Source organism: Peromyscus eremicus, unplaced genomic scaffold, assembly GCF_949786415.1.
Source record: "Peromyscus eremicus unplaced genomic scaffold, PerEre_H2_v1 PerEre#2#unplaced_1733, whole genome shotgun sequence".
Taxonomy (NCBI): Eukaryota; Metazoa; Chordata; class Mammalia; order Rodentia; family Cricetidae; genus Peromyscus; species Peromyscus eremicus.
The window spans coordinates 1-20,281 of record NW_026735968.1 but is presented as its reverse complement, the minus strand read 5'-3'; the positions used below and the strand labels follow the sequence as shown (position 1 = coordinate 20,281).

Below are 20,281 nucleotides of genomic sequence, written 5' to 3'. Positions count from 1 at the left end.
TAATTTTCAAAATTACTTTACCCCAGGTACTGAGGCAATAGCTTGAGGACATGAATTCAACCCTCAGAACCCAAGTGAAAAGGCTGCTTGCCCTTGGTGACACATGCCACAGAGCAAAGTCAAAGCCAACCTGGGCTACATAAGAGGTACTGTCTAAGGCAAAAACAAAACAAAAAGGGTGGTGGTGGTGCATACTTTATCGTAATTCTTGAAGTGGAAAAAATGTCCCCATTGCAAAATAACAATTTTGTCAATGTAAACTTTTGAGTATTTGTAAGTTAAGAATCTGCCATGCTTTTCTTTTTAAAAATTCATATAGGAATAGGAGACATATACCAATAAAATAAAATGCAACACACGACTACAGTTATATTAGTGAATGCTAGAGTAATCTTCCCCTAGGAAACACAATATTGGGCAAAATGCCAGCTTCTGAACCATCCATTTGCAACTATGTGGCTTAAATACTTATGAAAGCCCTGTCTATCACTGACACAGGCATCCATCATGCATGTCTGTTTGGGACTAAATAAACTTTGTACACTCAGCAAGTGGTAGTTATTATTAGTAAGAAACAAAGTGATCTGCTTGTTCTATCAGACAGACCAATATGCTGAAAAGTATATGGATTTCATATAAAACAAACCCTACATGAGAGGGGCAGAAAGTTCTTAGGAACGCATACATAAATCTTACAGCAAATATAACAGTGTAATTTAAATAGTTAAGATGACAACCTAACCACACCTGAATGCAAATTAGGCCATTCCTAATCTAGGGGATTTTACAATTAGTGTTTTGTCTTTTATTTCAGTCTGGCCCAACTTGCTTCCTCTTGCCTCTGTCTCCCACATACTGGATGGATTACCTATGTGTTCTTTCCCTACCAAGTACTTAGTATCATTTAAGGCGGTGGGACTAAGTATTAAGTTTATTAACCAACACAGTCTCAGAAATAGAACTATTAGCAAAAGAATAATGGAGTACAGAACCACAAAAAGTGAATGTGACCAGAAATCAGGACTCCAGTATGAGGGAAAAGTCAAACAATTAGAAAAATGAAACACAGAAGTCAAAACCAGGGTGTTTACTGACTCTTGCACCCCTAAGCACAGTACACTGACCTGATGTTTCTCTCTTATTAGTACAAAGGACTTTACATAGCACAGAATTGCAAGTGAGATTTCCACAGATGTACGTTCAATATATAATAAAAGATAAGATTTTTGTCTTTTGAGACAGGATCTTGCAATATATATAAACCTTAGGCTAACCTCAAACTCATAATCCTCCTGGTTTAGTCTCCCAAATACTGGGTCACAGGTGTGTGCCATCACAACTAAGAGACTTTTAGATTTTAAGTAGTGGATTCTTTGTATGCTGAAACATGTCACTCTTTTTACAACAAAAACTGGGCCTTATAAAAAAAGAAGCTAAAACAATAAAATAACACATAAACATTATTTCAGACCATTCAGTGTGAGCTAAAGTATAGAGTATTGTGGAAGGAGGAAAATATTCAACAATCACGAAGGAGTCACTTCCCAAGCAGTGTCACTTGTTAAGCCGGTTTACCTGTCTTGCTATTATGACATTTCATTCTGAAGGATGCTTGTGCTGTGGCTAACTGTTCAAGTCTGGTGCTGACTGCTGTTCTTAGCCATCACAAAACATTAAATTCATGTAATTGGAGCTTCCTGCTGTTCCCCAGAAATGGTGGGAATGCTCAGATTTGTATATTCCCTAAAGTATATTAAAATAAAAAGAAACTATTGCTACTATTTAAAAAAGAATGACAAAAGGTTAAATAAGCTACTTTTGTTCTATACTTGATATTTTCATTTTTCATATTTAAGAGCATAAAGACTGATTCCTAACTACATTAAAGGCCCATGAGAATAATTCTTCACAACAGCAGAAATTTGTTTGAAAAAAGAAAATGGCCAGGGGCCAGAGGTTCTTATCATAGTCTGTTCTAGCAGATGACCCACAGGATCCTGGGAGACCCCACTACACTATTTGTGAAACCTTTATTAGGGAGCACCCCACAATGTATACATCACAACAACTAATATTGAAATACAAGGATACAAGTTTAGCTCAATTATCATAGGTTCAATTAAACTGATGTTGCATGTCAAGCATATTTGTTGTAGTTTGTGTACAACAAATAACTTCTTTGAAAACCCAACATACAAGCTGCACAGTATATTCCCCTTTGTAATATGCCCATTAATCTTTGCACTATATGTGTGTGTGTGTGTGTGTGTGTGTGTGTGTGTGTATGCATGTCTGTATGTATGCATAAAACTAACATGTATGAAACAGGCCAACATTATGTTTCGTTTGTATTTTTGTATACTTTGTAAGTAGTTTGAGAAGGTTGGCCAAACATATTAAGGAAGCAGTTGAACTATTATATCAAAGCAAATTATGAACGATGACAAGAGAATAAAGAAACATTGTGGAGGAAGACTATGAGAACAGTGAAAAGCATCAGAATGCTTATACATTATGACTACGCACATTGCTTCATCTGGGTTTCTCTCACATACTAAGTCTCTGCTGGGCGGCACACTTCATTTGCCATCAATTTCATCAGAATTCTTAACATTATACAAATAAGACAGTAGACTACTGTTACCTTTTGGTTAACTGCTTAACAAAATGATGCAAAATGTAAAAAGATTATCCAACTGTTCAGCCTAATTTTCTCCTCTTTTCAGAATACAAATACACTAAGATGAAATTTTTCTGAAGTATTAACTAAACACAAATGCTGTAAAATTATAAAAAATAGTTTGAAGAAAACTAGAGTAAAGTCAAATGGGCCTTGACCAACTGAGTATATGTGATACATATTAGTGATAATCATGCATATCATGCAAGAGAAATTCAAACATCAACATAACTGAGCAGATTATATATCAATAATCAAAAAGCACCAGAACTTTCTGAAAAAGTGAACAAAATATTTAAATGTTCTAGAGGCCAATGCTTCAGTCTATATAGAAAATGTTATAATGTATTTAGCTTTATAACTTTTATATTCACGTTAATACTGCATATAATAATTCTATATATAATTGACATAATATGTATTATAATAATTTATAAGAAACACTTACTGGGTAAATTTTTTGGAGGGATGGAAGGATGGGTTCAGGTAGGGCTATAAAAAGAAAAAGTTCAAAGCTTCTGTGATTCACATGATTCATATTACAATGCAAAGTTTTGTCAGCTACACCGCAGGTACGAGACCACAAGGGTTGAGACTAAAATTCAAATTTTCATGTAGTTCATGAAATATAGTTCCTAAATTTTTTAATTCATTTAAATTGACAATCTAAGGTTTTGTGAAAGAACTATGTATCTTCCTATGTAAATCCATGTTTCCTACAAGGTTTTAGAGTAGGAAGTCTACCAGTAATGGTACACAAGTCATTCAATTAAACATCAAATACAAACAAAATAGGCAAAACAGAGTTCTCAAACAGATTTGGAATGGACATTAAGATGAACTACCACAACATCTAATTTTGAGAGTGAGTTCAGCGTTCCTATACCATCAGTCCAATGTTCCTCTATCACAGAGAACACTGCCATCATTACTTACTGTCCCTTCATTATTTAATTCCTATTAACAAGCAATACTAAAATTATGATAAGAAAATTGAGCTATTTAAAAATCAAAACCAAAGTCACTTTCAACTTCATAACATTGCTTTAAGAACACCTCAATAAAGATTAGAAATCTAAATCAGGAGATTTGCACAGCCATCTTAGAAATATAAATAAAATACATCACAGAGGAATCATTATCCTGTTACTCTCATTTGAAATTAAATTTCTTTTCTTTCTTTTTAAGTAAGGTCTCACATAAACCAGGCTGGTCTCAAACTCACTATTTAGCTGAGGATGACCTTGAATTTGGGGTCTTCAGGCCTCTAACTCCCAAGTGCTAGAATCACAAAAGTACACCAACATGCCCCTGTTCTGGCGTACTAGGAATAAAACCTATGGCTTCATGCATGCTAGGAAAACACTCTACCAACAGAGCAACATCCTCAGGAAATTCACAATGCAATGAATTTTTAAGCACACCTAATCTCAATAAATGCATAAACAATTTCACATCATTACGAATGTAATATAAAAGACAAGATACCTGTTATTCACAGCATAACTCTAAATTATGTGGAGTATGATAAAATACCAGTGCTTTAATTCCAAGATGTCTTTTATATTAATGACCAAATACAGCAGCATACGATAAAGTTTGTACTTAAGAATAGGGTTTAATATATAATTTAAGCTCAGTAACAAAGAATACCTAATACTTTCCTATCTAGAAAAAAAATTTAAATGACCTCTGTACTACACTCACAAATATGTAATTAAGCATTACAACTAATTTATATGGCCTCCAACTCTTATTTCTAAAATGTAGTATAGAGTAGGACGATATATTTAAATCCTCCTTTTGGATGTTTCATTCCTAACTTGAAAACTGCAGTGAAATAAAATTTTGCAATATGAACATGTGCAGAGTATGAATGGGACTATAAAGAGAAATATTTAATTTACTACTTACCAAATCACCCTTATGTGTAATGATATATACACACAGTCACATATACTTTCCCCAGAAGCATTCAGACCCTCCATGTAAATTCAAGCCCAGACACTTTAATTATAAATATCTCTATATTTTTACAACACTTTTAATGCTTTCTTATAAGTCTCATTATAATTCAGAAGTAAAATAGTGACTCTCTTACCAGGAATTAGTTTACTTAAAATTCTTTCCATTAAATTCTTCATAAGTTAAAATTATTAGAAAACAAGAGATGAAGACAACAAATTCACAGAGAATTTTATCACATTCTATAATCATTATTTGGAATGACAGGGGAGAGAAATACCAACCACTGGTATTTAGAGTCATTCAACAAATAAAAGAACTTTCAAAGTTAAGGAGTTGAGAAGGTTTGGAAGCAAATACATTGTGGTGGTTGGAGTGAGAATGGTCTCCACAGACTTGCATGTTGGACTAGGTCCCCACTTGGGAAGGATTTGGAAATCCACTCTTGTGGGAGGAGGTGTGTCACAGGGGTGGGCTCTGTGCGCTCCTGCTGCCATGCCTTTGCTCCACTAGCATGGGCTCTAACTTATGAAGCCATAAGCCCAGTTAGCTGCTTTCTTTTCTAAGTTACCTTGGCTACGGTCTTTTGTCATAGCAACAGAAAAGTAACTAAGACACAGGTTGGTACCAGGGAGTGGGCTATTGATGTGACAGACCTGACCATACTTTTTTGAGGAATGTGGATTTGGGACTTAGATCCAGGAAAGTGGTTTAATGCTCTAAGTAGATTGTAATGGACCATCCTAACAGGAGCTCAGGACAGTAGTACTGAGAGCTATGCTGACTGTGAAGGCCCAGGAGGTTTCAGGGCTGAACACTATTAGCAACTAGGCTAGAGACCATTGTGATATTTTGGCAGAGAATGTAGCTGCTGTTTCTTATCATATGGATTTCTCTTGAGGCTAAACAGAAAAGTAACAGACTAATTCCTTTGGCAGAGATTTCAAAACAGCCTAATATTGATTCTGTGATATGGTTATCAATTATCACTCTTACGCAGTTCTATAATGAAAAAGAAGATTTGGAGCAAAAAGAAATATAAAATATACAGCTGGAGGGGAAAATGAGCACCAGAAAAGTTAATGTTGGAGCTAAGGCTATGCTGAAAGAGATGAAAAGATCAAAGAGAAGCTTGATATGGAATGGAATAAAGGGAAGCATGCCCTCAGGGCAAGACCCCAACCAGCTAAGTGGACAACTAATAAAAAGGAAAGACCTAAGAAATTTTCTGCTCCTAAAAAGTAACAACAAAGGAAAACTGCAAATATGATTCAAGGGAGCCTGGCTCCATCTCAAGCAGGCAGTCAAACTTGGCAGTGCTGTCCACATGGTTCTGGTTTTAGAATTAGGAAGGATGCATGAATAAAGAGCAGTTAAGTTGAGCCACTCATTCCAAGCATGTCCCAGGGAGTCTCTGCATGGAAACCTGGAGAGGCCACTCACAAAGCTATCAAAGGGAAGACAGGAGTGCATTGGAGACCCCAAGATGTTGGAAACACCAGAATCAAGAGACATGGCCAAGAAGAGCTGCACATAAAGAATATAACGAGCCCAAGAGAGAGATGTATGTGTCAGGCAGCAAAGAAAGAAGGACAGAAGCATCTAATCCCTTTGACAGCAGACACAGCAACAGCGTTTGGAGTTTGCCCTGCTGGGTCTCAATCTTGCTTTGGTCCAATATTTCTTCACTATGCCCCCATTCCTCCCTTTTGGAACGGTAATTTATATATTCTGTGTCACTGTATGTTGGAAGTTATGTAATTTGCTTTCTGAAAATGCAGAACAATTTAAAAATGGATGTTGAGAAGTTCTGCCCCAGGAACATGCTAGCTGATCATAAATATTCTTATTTCTACCCAATTGATAATTTTACCTCAGTAACTCTTACTCTTAGACTGTCTTTGGAATCTATTCTCAGTATTTTTCCTCTTACACTTTGATCAATCATGTATTGAAACAACTGTTACTGACTACTAACATATATCATAAGAAATGCTATGGTCTTTTTAATCTTTCAATATTTAGAACTACTGTTTCCTTCATGGCAAAAAATATGTATTAGAACACTTAGAAAGTTAAATAATAATCATTTATCCAACAACTTATGTTACAGATAAGAATATAAAGGCCAAAGAGATGAAATCATATCATCAATATCATAAAAACTGGTCCTCTGAGCCAAAGGCTGAACCACTTCAGTCTCTTGCAGGCCATTTTCCCTCCCAATAAAGTGATTCCATTCTTGAAAGCTCAGATTCCTTCTTTTATTATTTCAATAAACACTATGAAAACATTTTTATATATAAATCTGTTGATCATTGTCTTAGGATAAACCTCTGGGAAAAAAACTAGAGTCAAAATATATGAACCCTGTTATGTCTTTCAGAATCTACATGCAGAAAGCACCAAACGACACACTAAAGCTTTTTCTAAATCACTACACTGGCCTCATTGGTTAAGACCACATGATAGTATGCCAGGCGGTGGTACTGCACACCTTTAATCCCAGCACTCGGGAGGCAGAGGCAGGCGGATCTCTGTGAGTTCGAGGCCAGCCTGGTATACAGAGAGAGATCCAGGATAGGCATCAAAACAACACAGAAAAACCTTGTCTCGAAAAAACCAAAAGACCACATGATAGTGACAGTGATCTAACAGTACCTGCCCTCACACAGGCAACTTACAGTATGGAGGTAAAAGGTAGCATTCTGTTAGTAACCCACCAGCCATAACAGTCATTAATAATGCTTATGGTGCTATTCATTTGTTTTTGTTTTTCAGACAGGATCTGGCTATAGAGCCCAGGCTCACAACCTTCTTATCTAAACCACCAAAGTGCTAGAATTACAGGAATGTATCACCACACATAGTTAATGAAGTTATTTATAATTAAGTATGCTACTCAGCAATTAAATATCTCAGACTCTTAGTTGGGATAACTATAAATCTTCAGTTCTCTCTTCTCTTAGCATCTAGCTGAGTAAAATATGTAGAATAAGTTATTTATTGGACTGTATATACAAAACATTAAATACAAAAGTAAAGGTTCCATCCAGAGCTCATCAGTCTGCACTGTATTTCTGGGGAAACTTCACTACTCTAAGTTCTCAGAGCCACATTATGAAGGGGCAAAAATTACAAGTGGTCACATTATAATTTGCCACTAAGCATAGAACAAATGTATGGCTTTATCAAAATGACCTCATAAACAATGATAATTGTTTGAATTAAACTGAATTAAAATCTGGAGACCAATTTGGAATTTGAGAGCTGATTTGGAGGTTCATCGGGGGACCAGAGTTTTTTGTATATCCTTGAGCCAAGAATGGTCCTCCTCTTTCTGAGAAAGTCATCTTCTCAAACTGTGCAGTTCTAAATGGGTACACACGAAGGAGCATGGGAAGAGAGGGTAGCCAGCCACATTATCCAAAGGAACCAGCAACAACAGGGCGACAGATGTCTCAGCCAGGCTACCCTCATGTCCTAGAGGCGAAGCTGACAGAATAACCCAGCAAACACAAAACCTAATTGAGGAGAAGGGGCCAAAGGGGATTGATTATAAACTTCTTGCCCAACAAGAATATCATTTAATTTCTGTCTTGTAGGCCACTCAAGGCTCCACCCCTGAGGACTTCCAACCACCAGGCCCTACACTCTGCCCTACAGAGTAAAAGCCCAAGATCAGGCCATAAAATCTCACCAATCCCTGAGCTCTCCCCAAGATCAGGCCACAAAATCCCACCAATCCCAGACCACCCTGGAAAACTCCACCCCCAAAAAGCCCTATATAAAATCTACCCCTTTGGGCTGGAGAGATGGCTCAGAGGTTAAGAGCACTGACTGCTCTTCCAGAGGTCCTGAGTTCAATTCCCAGCAACCACATGGTGGCTCACAACCATCTGTAATGAGATCTAGTGCCCTCTTCTGGCCTGCAGGGATACATGCTGTATACATAATAAATAAATCTTTAAAAAAAAAAAAAAAATCTACCCCTTGCTCCCCAAGCAGAGGCAGCCACTCTCCTGTGTTTTTCCCAATAAATCTCTTGTGTTGGGACTTTGTGGTGTTTCTTAGCTCCCAACTGCCAGGATACCTTTCCCTTCAGTGCTGGTGACACATTGGGGATACCTTTCCCCCTCATGTCTCAAATAAAAAAATAGTCTTTCTGAGCACTCATCTGTTGCAAGACAATGGATCAACAATACAATGGTGAAAGTTCTTTAAATATAAAAGTGCATAACAAAACTATCAAAAGATAAAAGCACATTAAAATTTCTTCACAATGTTTTTCAGAGAATAAAACTGCTACAATATTAGTTAAAGGCAACAGAACAGGATTAAAAAGTTGTATAGGCCTTAGAAAGAGAACTTTTTAAAACAACACAAACTGGAGATGAGCAAAAAAGATACTGCAGTGAGGTTTATCTGAATTTCGGTTTTAGAAAGTGAAAAACTCTCATAATACTTACTTTGTAAGTAGTGCAAAACCATCAGTACAAGACTGTAGCTGCTTAAAGTACCGCGACTGGCATCGTTTATATCATGGTGACTTGCCCACTTCTTAATCACCAGCACTAACGGACGAACTCGATTTTCCACTGCAAGTAAAATAAACACTTAAAAAGGACATCACAGTTTCTCTGAAAATGTATAATTTCCTAATTCTATGCCAGTAAGAGGCACTGCTTCTCTCCATACTAAAGGTAGAGCTCACTCTCAATGTGTTACTTATAAGCTTACCTTAGTTACTTTTAAATCATCATTCACTTAAAAACATTGAATCATCTATAACTACAGTAGCATATGATTTTACTATAGTAACATTATCAAAAAAATAAGATACTGTATAACTAAACACAAGTAATGGGGTATTGCTATTTACTGTAAACACAGTTCAAAGGCCATAGAGAATACAGGAAAAACAGAAGCTGATAGTTATTTAGAAACAAACAAAAACTTACGGTAGGCATAAGTTCTGAGAAGGAATGTGTTTCTAATTCCAACGGTATTGTTTACATTTAAGTCAAATTCCACACAACTATTTAAAAGAACAAAGGAAAACACACTTTAGCACAAGTACAAAAATCCACTCTTTCTAATAACTAAAGTGATTCCAATCCATCCACTGATGCAACATGGACCAAAAGCCATAGACTGTGTTTTTAAAATGAGTCACTAAAGAAGGAAGAATATATATACAGTATATCACTTAAAGTTATTTGGTATGTTTTAAAAATATAAACTAAGATTACTATTTGAAAGATCCATAATATACTGATGTTTCTAATTACTCCAAACGAAGTTTTAAACGTTGTAATGTTTTCTAAATAAAATCACATGACCAAAGTGTAGAAGATATAGACCATCCCACTAAGATATGTCTTCTCAAAGCATAGGTTTACCTACTTTCAAACAATATAAACAAAATGCAAGTTAAACAAATGCAAGTGCTGATCTGGGAAATGATGCAATATTCAAAACATCACCAATGGGATGCTTCTTTGAAGCAAAGATACCCAACTCACAACTTAGAAAATAGGGCAATTATTGTTAGAATCTATAAACAAGGAAGAATTACTTTACAGAAATTAGTTCCACTCATATTCTACTGGGTCTAATTTCTTTGAGTACTATAGTTTTCTATGAAAAGACTACCAAAAGAGTAACAAGATGATTCAGCGAATAAAGGTGCTTACTGCCATAGCCTAAGTTCAATCCCCTAAGACCCAAACATGGAAGAAGAAAACTAAGAAGTGACCTCTGCATATATACCACAGTGTGCTATACATGCATGTGTGGACACACATATACTAAATAAATGCCCCCCCAAAAACATTATTATAGTGGTATTTGCTCCACCCATGACCTTGGGCTATACGCCCGAAGAAGGTAGTGCTACTTGCTGTTATATATGACCTCTTAAAAGGAAAGGGAGAGGGTCACGAGCCCCTTCTCCCCACTGCCTGCTTCCTGGTCTGACTGAACCCCCAGGTGGATTCACTCCCAGTCAGAACAGGGGACGACTTCAACTGTTTACTCAGTTCTGTATTCAAGAGGGTATTTCTTCAATTTATATCTTAATAAATCCCTATTATCCATTAAATAGACTCACGTGGATTGATATTAACAAGTGGTAGATTAAAAAAAAGAGAGGTGGCTCAGTAGTTAAGACCACTGACTGATGTTCTAGAAAAACCAGGTTCGATTCCCAGGCTGTCTGGTGTCTGATCAAGCCAGGATTTTAAAAAAGGACCCACATGACCCCTCTCCCTTTCCTTTTAAGAGGTCACGTACAGCCGGGCGATGGTGGCGCACGCCTTTAATCCCAGCACTCGGGAGGCAGAGGCAGGCGGATCTCTGTGAGTTTGAGGCCAGCCTGGGCTACCAAGTGAGTCCCAGGAAAGGCGCAAAGCTACACAAAGAAACCCTGTCTCGAAAAACAAAAAAACAAAACAAAACAAAACAAACAAACAAAAAAAAAACAAAAAGAGGTCACGTACAACATCAAGAAGCACCGCCTCCTTCGAGCCGTATAGCCCAAGGTCATGGGCAGAGCAAATACAAATACAACTACAAATTATCAAAAATAAAATGCCAGGCTTATGATGATAATGCATGCCTCTAACCCAGCACTTGGGAAGCCAAGGCAGAATTGAGAATCTGAGGTCAGTCTGAGCCATGTGAGAAATCTTATCTCAAAAAAGTTAAAAATTTCAAAAAGTCCATCAATTAATTAATCAATTCCTTTCTATAAGTTATTACAAAATCTGAACTTCTTCTTATGTTTTTCTTTCTTGAGGAGCCAAAAAGAATCTCACAAGCATCCCTTCATTTCTATTCAGTCAATGGATAGTGGTGCACGTGCTGCCAAGATACAAGCAGCCAGCTTTGGGAAACGTAGGCTGACAACAACTACAATCTTTATGTTTGTGTAAGAAACACCAAAGCCAATTTATATACCCGCTGCATAACTCAACACAACCATGAAGGTAGAAACCTGTAGAATTTAATCTTTTGAAAAGGCGCTGAAGAAAAACGTCAGCAGTAGATTACTCACTTCCTTGCATACTTAACACCCTATGCAAACATTCTCCAGCACTAGCAGAAAAATAATTTTCCACCAGGCAGTGGTGGCACACGCCTTTAATCCCAGCACTCAGGAGGCAGAGGCAGGTGAATCTCTTTGAGTTCGAGGCCAGCCTGGTCTACAAAGCAAGTTCCAGGACAGGCTCCAAAGCTACACAGAGAAACCTGGTCTTGAAAAAACAAATAAAAACAACAACAAAATTTAAAAATATGAATTGAATACCCATTTATCATGTTTCCTCCACAGGACATATCACAGGTTTCTCATACTTATGAACTACTACAAAATTAAGTTTAAGACCATTCTAAACAGTGAAAAAGTGCTAGCTAGACTATGACAAAGGGCATTTGTCTCCACATGAGAAAGCTAAAATGTCACCTTACTCAATCTCACTTGGGACCACAGGTATTAAACTAGCCCCAAATTTTTGCCACACCTTGAACAATACAGAAAGACAGAAAATTTTAGAAAGAAAACAATTCTTAAATGTAATTTAAGAATTCTTAAATTCTAAACAATTCTTAAATGTAAAATTTATAAATAAGAAAGCTCAGTTCTGTATAAGCACATGCATATAACTTCAGTGTTACCACTATAAACAGCTAGAAAAATAAACCTGCTTTATCACAATCCTATGTTTAGAAAACATTTATAAATCTTTTCGACAAATCAAATCTCAGTCTATTTTCTTATTTCTACTTCTCTGCTCATTTGTTCTGAGACAGACACTCACTAGTAGCCCACACTGTACTTGAACTCATCATCCTGCAGCCTCCAACTCCTAGTGCCATGATTACAACACTTGACTGTACCATTTGCATTCTTGTATTCAAATATTATATAAAAGCTTCTAACACAATATTCTTAAGAAATCAGAACCCATGCCGGGCTGTGGTGGCACATGCCTTTAATCCCAGCACTTGGGAGGCAGAGCAAGGCAGATCTCTGTGAGTTCGAGGTCAGCCTTGTCTACAGAGAGAAATCTAAGACAGGCACCAAAACTACACAGAGAAACCCTGTCTCGAAAAGCACCCCCCCCAAAAAAAAAAAAAGAAAGAAAAGAAAAGAAATCAGAACCCAGGCTAGGAGAATATAAAGAAAAATTAAAATTTTGAAATTGAATAATTGTTATCACTTTTGTCTGTATTATTCCCTGTACTCTTTATATCTTTTTCTAAATGAAATACAATTTGTTTAATAATAGTTAAAGTTAGAACAAACCCTTTGAATATAAATACACACTGAATTTTATCAAAGAAGGTATGTTTTGGGGAAAGAATTACTTGTCCTAAAGACATAAGATCTCTTAAACAAGGTCCTCACTATTTTAAACAAGGCCTGGATCTCATTGTAAAGACCAGAGATTCTCAACCTATAAGTCGAGACCCCTTTGTGGTCACCTAAGACCATCTGCATATCAGATAATTACAATATGATTCATAACAGCGAAATTACAGTTATGAAGTAGCAACAAAAATAATGTTATGGTTGGGGGTCATCACAACATATGGAACTGTATTAAAGGGTTGCAGCATTAGGAAGACTAAGAACCACTGATATAGACCAAGCTGGGCTCAAACTCAGAGAAATCAACATGCAAGTATGTGCCATCATGGTGGGCTACACGAAAATCATTTTAAAACCCAAATACTTTTTATACTGGATAGTCCCAAATTCTCAAAATTGAAGCAGAGTAAATCAATTCAGTTAAACATGAAGACTGCTCAGATTATTAAAAAAATAATAATTTAAAAGACAGTGGGTGTAGTGGCACCCAAGTACAATCCCAGCACTCAAGAAGTGGAAGCAAAAGATTCTAAAATTCAAAGCTGTCCGCAGCTATATGACAAATTCACAGCCAGTCTGATTCATGAGACTGTCTCAAAAAAATAAAAATAAAAATAAAACCTTGAAGATAAGCTGCTGAGCTATAACCTGATTTCTTGGCTATCCACATTAGATGACTATCTAAAGCACCTGAAAAGAGGGATTGGTAATTATTTACCTGACTTTATCCCTGAACTTCACAATTGGCACTTTTGCACGAATCAGCTGAGGTCTCTCAATGTAGCCAGCTGAAGGAAAAAAGATCATGTGAGTATCTACCAATGTTTCCCCACTCACAATATTCTAATGCAGTTTAAAAGTAGTATATTATTAAAACCAACTTAAGAACATGCTGTCCTTGAAAAAGAAGGACACAAAGAGAGTTCCAGGAAGCCAGGGCTACACACTGAGACCCTATCTGAGAGAGAGAGAGGGGAGGGAAAAGGTGGGGGAGAGAGAGAAGGCGGGGGAGGGGAGAGAGGGAGAGAGACAGAGACAGAGAGACAGAGACACAGAGAGACAGAGACAGAGATAGACAGACAGACACACACACACACAGGGCCGGAAGTAGGGTGGGGATGGGAGTGAAAGGAAGGAAAAGAAGGAAAGACAGACAGACATCAAGTCCTTCTAAGGGTCAAGTCTATACTATTTAAAAGGCTTTAAAGTTTTTTGATTTTGAAATAAAATTTTAGTATATAGTACATAGTAGTATCTATAAAGAACAATTTTAGTATATAGTAGTATCTATAAAGACATTCATTGGAACATCTGAGTAAAAAAAATTAGCTAAAAGTAAGGAAATAGCTAAATTCTGGGATGACTCACAGTAAAAACAGTAGCCATTGAAATCTGTTGTAATATGCAAATGTTTGCAACTTGGTAAGGCAAGAATACATTCAATTATGCATGATCTCAAAGAGGATAAAATACATAAACACACATTTTTAATTTCATCAAAGGTATAAAAATGCATTGTAGAAAACAATACATGTAAATTGCAGAAAATTAGGAACTTATAGAATTAAAGCTGAAAAGATAGCTCAGTGGTTAAGAGCACATACTGCTCTTCCTAAGGATTTGAGTTCAGACCCTAGCACCCACGTAGGGCAGCTCCTAACCAGCTTGCAACTCCAGCTCCAGAGGATCCAACACCCTCTTCTGGTCTCCACAGCACCTGCACTGTTTACATACCCACACATAGACACATAATTAAAAACAAAAGAGAAGTAGTTTTTTTAAAAAAAGTCTATAAACATTTATCACTGGAGCAATATTCTAAAGTGTTAACTATAGAAAAGGAAAATACCGGATTTTCTTTTTTAAAAGCTAGAAATTCTGCTGTTAGCATTTTTGGTAGGGAGGGTCAAGTCTGATGTTCTCCTCCATGTATACACGCAAGTACACATGCATTTGTGAGTTCATGTGTGGAGTCCAGAGGTCAAAATCTAGTATCTTTTTCTTTCTCCCACTTACTTTTTGAGATAAAATCTCAATGAATCTGATGCTCAATAACTGGACAGACTGGATGGTCAGAGCCAGGATCCCTGTCTCTGTCCCACGCCTGACCCTTAGTGCTGGGGTTATACACATAAGCTAACCACACCCAGAATTTTCACATGGGTGCTAGAGATCTGACCTCAGGTCCTCATGTTTATCCAGCAGACACTTGACCTGTGAACTTACCCCTCTCCTCTAGACCCAAGCATGCTTGTTTAAAGGTTTCCTCTAAAATCTTTATCCCACATCAGGCAAACCACCTGACTATGTAACAGAGAAAGGAGAGCAAAACAAAATAAAGGGACAGACTATTCCCAAGGGGGACTACTGCTACTCATCTCACACTCTTGGTTAGGGTTTAACTTTCTAAAACTTTAAGATATAACTCTTATCTCAAGATTTGTAAGACTATTGTGTTAATTTTCTGTACCTCAAGATTTGCAAGCATACTGGGTATGATTTAAAATCTGTGAAATCTGTAACAAAAAGGTTAACTTGACACTTGGCAGTTAAAGATCTATAGACAGATAATCTTAAAGTAAGCCTGTGGCTTGCCCTCATCTTAGCTGCTGTCCCCACTGGGATGGAGGCAACCACATGGCTGACAGACATCTTTGCTAGGGTTGGAAAGGACAGATTTTGCCGTGTGACTTCACTCCCATCTTGATCAAAAGACCACATGGCATAAGGCAACCAAGGAAAAAACAACTCCTAGCTACGAAGCCCAAACTAGATGATTCCTCCGTTGTTTTCGATGGCGCTAACCCCTTCCAGTCTCAACCCAGTCACTTCTCTCCCTCTCCAACCTCTTCAGTCTCCCTTCCTCCCTCCTTAGTGGCAGGTCATCTGAGTCGATTCTCCCTGGCACCGACCTATTTTTAGTCCACCAGCAGCCTCTAGTCCTCCTGCTACTCCCTCCTGCTCCACTTTGGGACCCCCTTCACCTCCTCCTACCTGGACTAAACTGGCCATGTTTCTCCCTTTGCAGGAGTTGCCTAGGTGGATCACTTGTTCAGGGTACCTGTTCCTTCTCATTAGATTAACTCTCTCAAACAGAAAAGAGATTAGGGTCCTACTCTTCCACCTTTATTAAAAATTCCAGTATATTACTCAATCTACAACCTCACCTTCCATGTATATATGATTCTCACTAACAATCTTCCTGAAGAGCATAGGCTAGAGATCAGGCCAGAGCACATGCAGATGGAGTCCAGACAACTTGCCCCCTGGTCTGTCTCTGTAAGCCTGCCCTTAAAGTTCTACTTCTTCTCCCAGTTTCCCTGACATAAGGGCCAAACTGTAGCATCTAGAGAGAGAGCCCCTGACTCCCCAGGCAGAAGTCTTAGCGATGGCTTTCAAAGTGTACCATGGGAGAGATGAAAAAAGTCTGAAAACAAAATACTTGATGCTAGCTAAGGCCTTTTGGCTAGTCATAGCAACTGTCCAGGCTCGCTATGCCTCAGATGTGGTCAGGAGGGTCACTAAGCCTGCATTTGCCCAAGCCCTCATAAACCACCTCAACCATGTCCAAAGTGCCATCAAGAGGAACACTGGGTCGTTAACTGCTCCCATGTCCCTCTCAGCAAGATGATATCAAGCCCAGATTGCCATCCAGCCAACCTCTTAGGTCTGGCCATGGATGACTGGCCATGGATGACCAGGCCCCCCTTGGCCCCACCACAGCCATCTCTGACAGGGAGTCTCCAGTAGTCACCACAATATCAGGGCGATCCATCTCCTTCCTTCTGGACACTGGGGTTACCTACTCAGTCCTGATGGAATTTTGAGGACCTACCTCTCCTTCTAATTCCTCTATTATTGGGGTAGGGGGACAGCCTTAACAATCTCACAAAACCCTACCACTTAGTTATATTTTTAGCGGAATTCCCCTTGCTCACTCCTTCCTAGTGGTACCAACCTGTGCCATCCCCTTGCTGGGAAGGGACCTCTTAGCCAAAGTGGAAGTCTCTATTTCCTTCACTCCCCCAATCCACTTGACTCCAGGTTCACTGGCTGTTATCCTCCTCCTTTTCCTCCAAACCACACAATCCGACACACCGTTTGTTCCCTTTACCAGCCTCCCAGGTGGATCCCTGAGTATGGGACACCCCAAATCCCTCTATAGCCAAACATCATTCCCCTCCTGTCATCCAACTGCAAAACCCTATCAATGACATCACACAGGATCAATGCCCACTCTCTCCAAATCTCAGGGGACTTAAGGCTCTTATCTCTGGACCTCTTAAAGAACCTTCTGCACCCCACTTCTTCCCCATTTACTACTCGCATACCCGTGGTTTAAAAACCCAATGGACCCTACTGCTTGGCTCAGGATCCCTGACTTACCTACTCAGCAGTGGTTCCCCTTCACCGCATAGTACCCAACCCCTACACTCTCCTCCTCAGGGACCTCTCATTTCTCCATCCTAGACCTCAAGGATGCTTTTCTTTCTATTCCTCTGGACCCCAAGTCACAAAATATCTTTGCCTTTACTTGGACTGACATGAACACTTACCTTTTTACTCACTTGGACCATCCTACCCCAGAGGTTCCACATCCCACATCTACTGGGCAGGCTCTAGCTTCTGACTTACTCTCTTTCTCTCTTCCTAAATCCAAGCTTATACTATACATACATGATCTTCTCCTTTGTAGTCCATCCCTGCAAATTAGCCAGGCAGATACCCCTACCTTATTAACCTTTCTGTCCAGCTAGGGATATAGAGTCCCATCCTCTAAGGTCCAGCTGTCCACTCCTCAGGTTACTTATCTGGGATTAGCTATTACTCCAACTCACAAAGCCATTACCTAGATAGGAAACAGCTAATTCAATCGCTTTTGGTCGCTACCACAAAGGACAAAATTCTATCCTTCCTAGGGATGGCTGACTTTTTACACTCTTCCATCCTTTTTTCTCTCTTCTCTCCTGCCCTTACATGAGGCAGCCCTTGGCCCCTCACACAAGCCCCTTCTTGTGCCCATTACCAAACCCTTTCATAAGCTTCAACAGGCCCTCCTCCAGGCCCAAGCCCTATATCTTCTGGATTTAACTCACCCCTTCTCTCTCTCTCTCTTACAAAAAAGGAGGGATACGTCCTCAGCGTCCTGGGTCACCAACTGGGGTCTTCCTTTGTGCCCACTGCATACTTATTTTGACAAGTATTAGACCATGCTATCCAAGGATGGACACCTTGTCTACACACTCTGGCCACAGGGGAACTTCTTACACATGAATCAAAGAAGTTAGCACTCAGGTCACCAATTACTACCTTCTTGCCTCACCACTGTCCCACCTTCTAACTTCAAACACTAGCCCTTTCCCAAGCTCTCTCTATCATAAGTAGAGGACATCACACTTACCTTTCAGCCATGCCCACCTCCACTACCATTTCAAAACCTCCCCCAACCAATCCCAGAATACTCCCTCCCCATTTCACTCTTCAACTGATACCCAGTCCCTTGAGACCCAGGCAGCCAAGCTTCACCCTATAGAGTAAAAAGCCCAAGATCAGGCCAGAAAAATCCCACCAACCCCAGGCCACCCTGGAAAGCTCTGCCCCCAAGAAACCCTATATAAAGCCTGCCTCCCACTCAGACCTCTGCTGTTTCTCTCCCAACAGAGGCAGCTACCCTTCTGTGTCTTTCCCAATAAATCTCTGTGTGAGGTTTGTTGTGCAATGGACTTGGTGGTCTTCCTTGGCTCCCGACTGCCAGGGTCCCTTTCCCCTCAGGGCTGTAACACTTTCACCTAGTAGACCGTGTCTATCACGTTTCTGGCTACTCAGATGTTTGCCTTACAGCTAGCTGTTCTTTCCTAACGGTCTATAACCTTTGGAGAGAAAGAAGGGAAGCTTAGGTACCTTCAAATCTCAAGATGCAGTCCACAATAATGATTTGTTAAGTCATGCTTTTTAACCAAAAGTTAAAAGTGGTCAAAACTTAAGAGAAGAGGGGCATGATATACACACCTGTCACCCCAGAACTCAGAAGGCTGAGGCAGGAGGATCTCAAGTTCAAGGCCAGCCTGGGCTATATATATTTATATACCGCAAGATCCTATTTTAAAAAGAAAAATTTTTAAAGAATTTAATTAGAAGAAAACAATCCACATTACATCTAGTCTCAACAGAAAAATTCTTACCAGAAAAATTAAGTGACCAACATTTTAAATAAGTTATGTCAGAAGGCATGCGAGACTTACAAAGTCTAGTACAGAAGTGTTTATGGACTAAGGTGAGTATATGGCGTGCTTCAGTCTTCTGATTTACCTGAAAAAAACACTGAAAAGTTAAAGTGTTTTTTCATTATTTTTTCTTAGCTTAGTGTTTGATTTTTTTTCAAGTAACACAACAGCAAAACACAAAACATATTTTTCTTTCAAGTTATTTTTCAAAATAACTACAGAAAGTCAACTCTCAATAGTTAACTTTCAGATCTACATTTCAGAATCAACATTTTTTTAATTGAAAACAACCCTGTCATTTTTCTCTTTTATATAAATGGTGTTTAAAAAAAATCTCTTCCAACAAAATTTAACAAAACCTTAACTTTGCAGCATGTTTTATTTCCTTACCAAGACTGTGAAGTGCTTATGGATTACATACAATGTAGAGTCCTTCTGTGTGTAAGCTGGGGCAATATGACTTCAGCATGTGGTGAAAACCACAGAGCTAGTAAGACATGCCTGAGTGAAGTCTAGCTGCACGGCTTGCAAATCTCCATTACAGTGACATTTAAGGGTTCTTTGGCTTGCTTCTTTTTCCCCCTTTTCTTTTCCTTTACATTATCTCAAAGCACAGAAAAACAGCAGATTCTTTCCTGGAATAAACCTGTTTCTCTTTTACAACAACCAGAAGAATAAAATTACCCATTATAATTCAAAAGATTTTGTTTTGGTTTGGTTTGGTTTTTTGGGGGAGGTGGAGAGTTGAGACAGGGTTTCTCTATCTTGGACCTCTTTTTATAGGCCAGGCTGGCCTTGAACTCACAGAGATCCACCTGCCTCTGCCTCCCAAGTGCTGGGATGAAAGGCATGTGCCACCACGCCCGGCTTGTTTGCATTTTAAGGCTATAAATCATAGCATGAAATATTAAAATTATACTCAATTTAATCAAAAAGTATGGTAGTTTAAAAGAGACCTCAACAACTACAAGAGGTTACACTGAGTAAGTTTACTGAGTATCTATTATGATAATACTAAGATATATTCAAAAGATCAAT

General features: G+C 38.6%; 1 protein-coding gene across 1 annotated transcript in view; it reads right to left on the bottom strand.

The window, feature by feature from the left end:
- Tent2 (terminal nucleotidyltransferase 2) overlaps positions 1-19,340 on the bottom strand; it is a gene marked incomplete at its 5' end in the record, with an annotated part of 31,546 nt that extends 12,206 nt beyond the window's left edge. The window contains 5 exons of the mRNA XM_059253124.1: positions 3,129-3,172; positions 9,115-9,243; positions 9,607-9,683; positions 13,738-13,807; positions 19,262-19,340. Coding sequence (XP_059109107.1) covers positions 3,129-3,172; positions 9,115-9,243; positions 9,607-9,683; positions 13,738-13,807; positions 19,262-19,340 — 399 coding nt within the window. The remainder of the gene's footprint in view (positions 1-3,128; positions 3,173-9,114; positions 9,244-9,606; positions 9,684-13,737; positions 13,808-19,261) is intronic.
- Between the last annotated feature and the right edge of the window lie 941 nt (positions 19,341-20,281).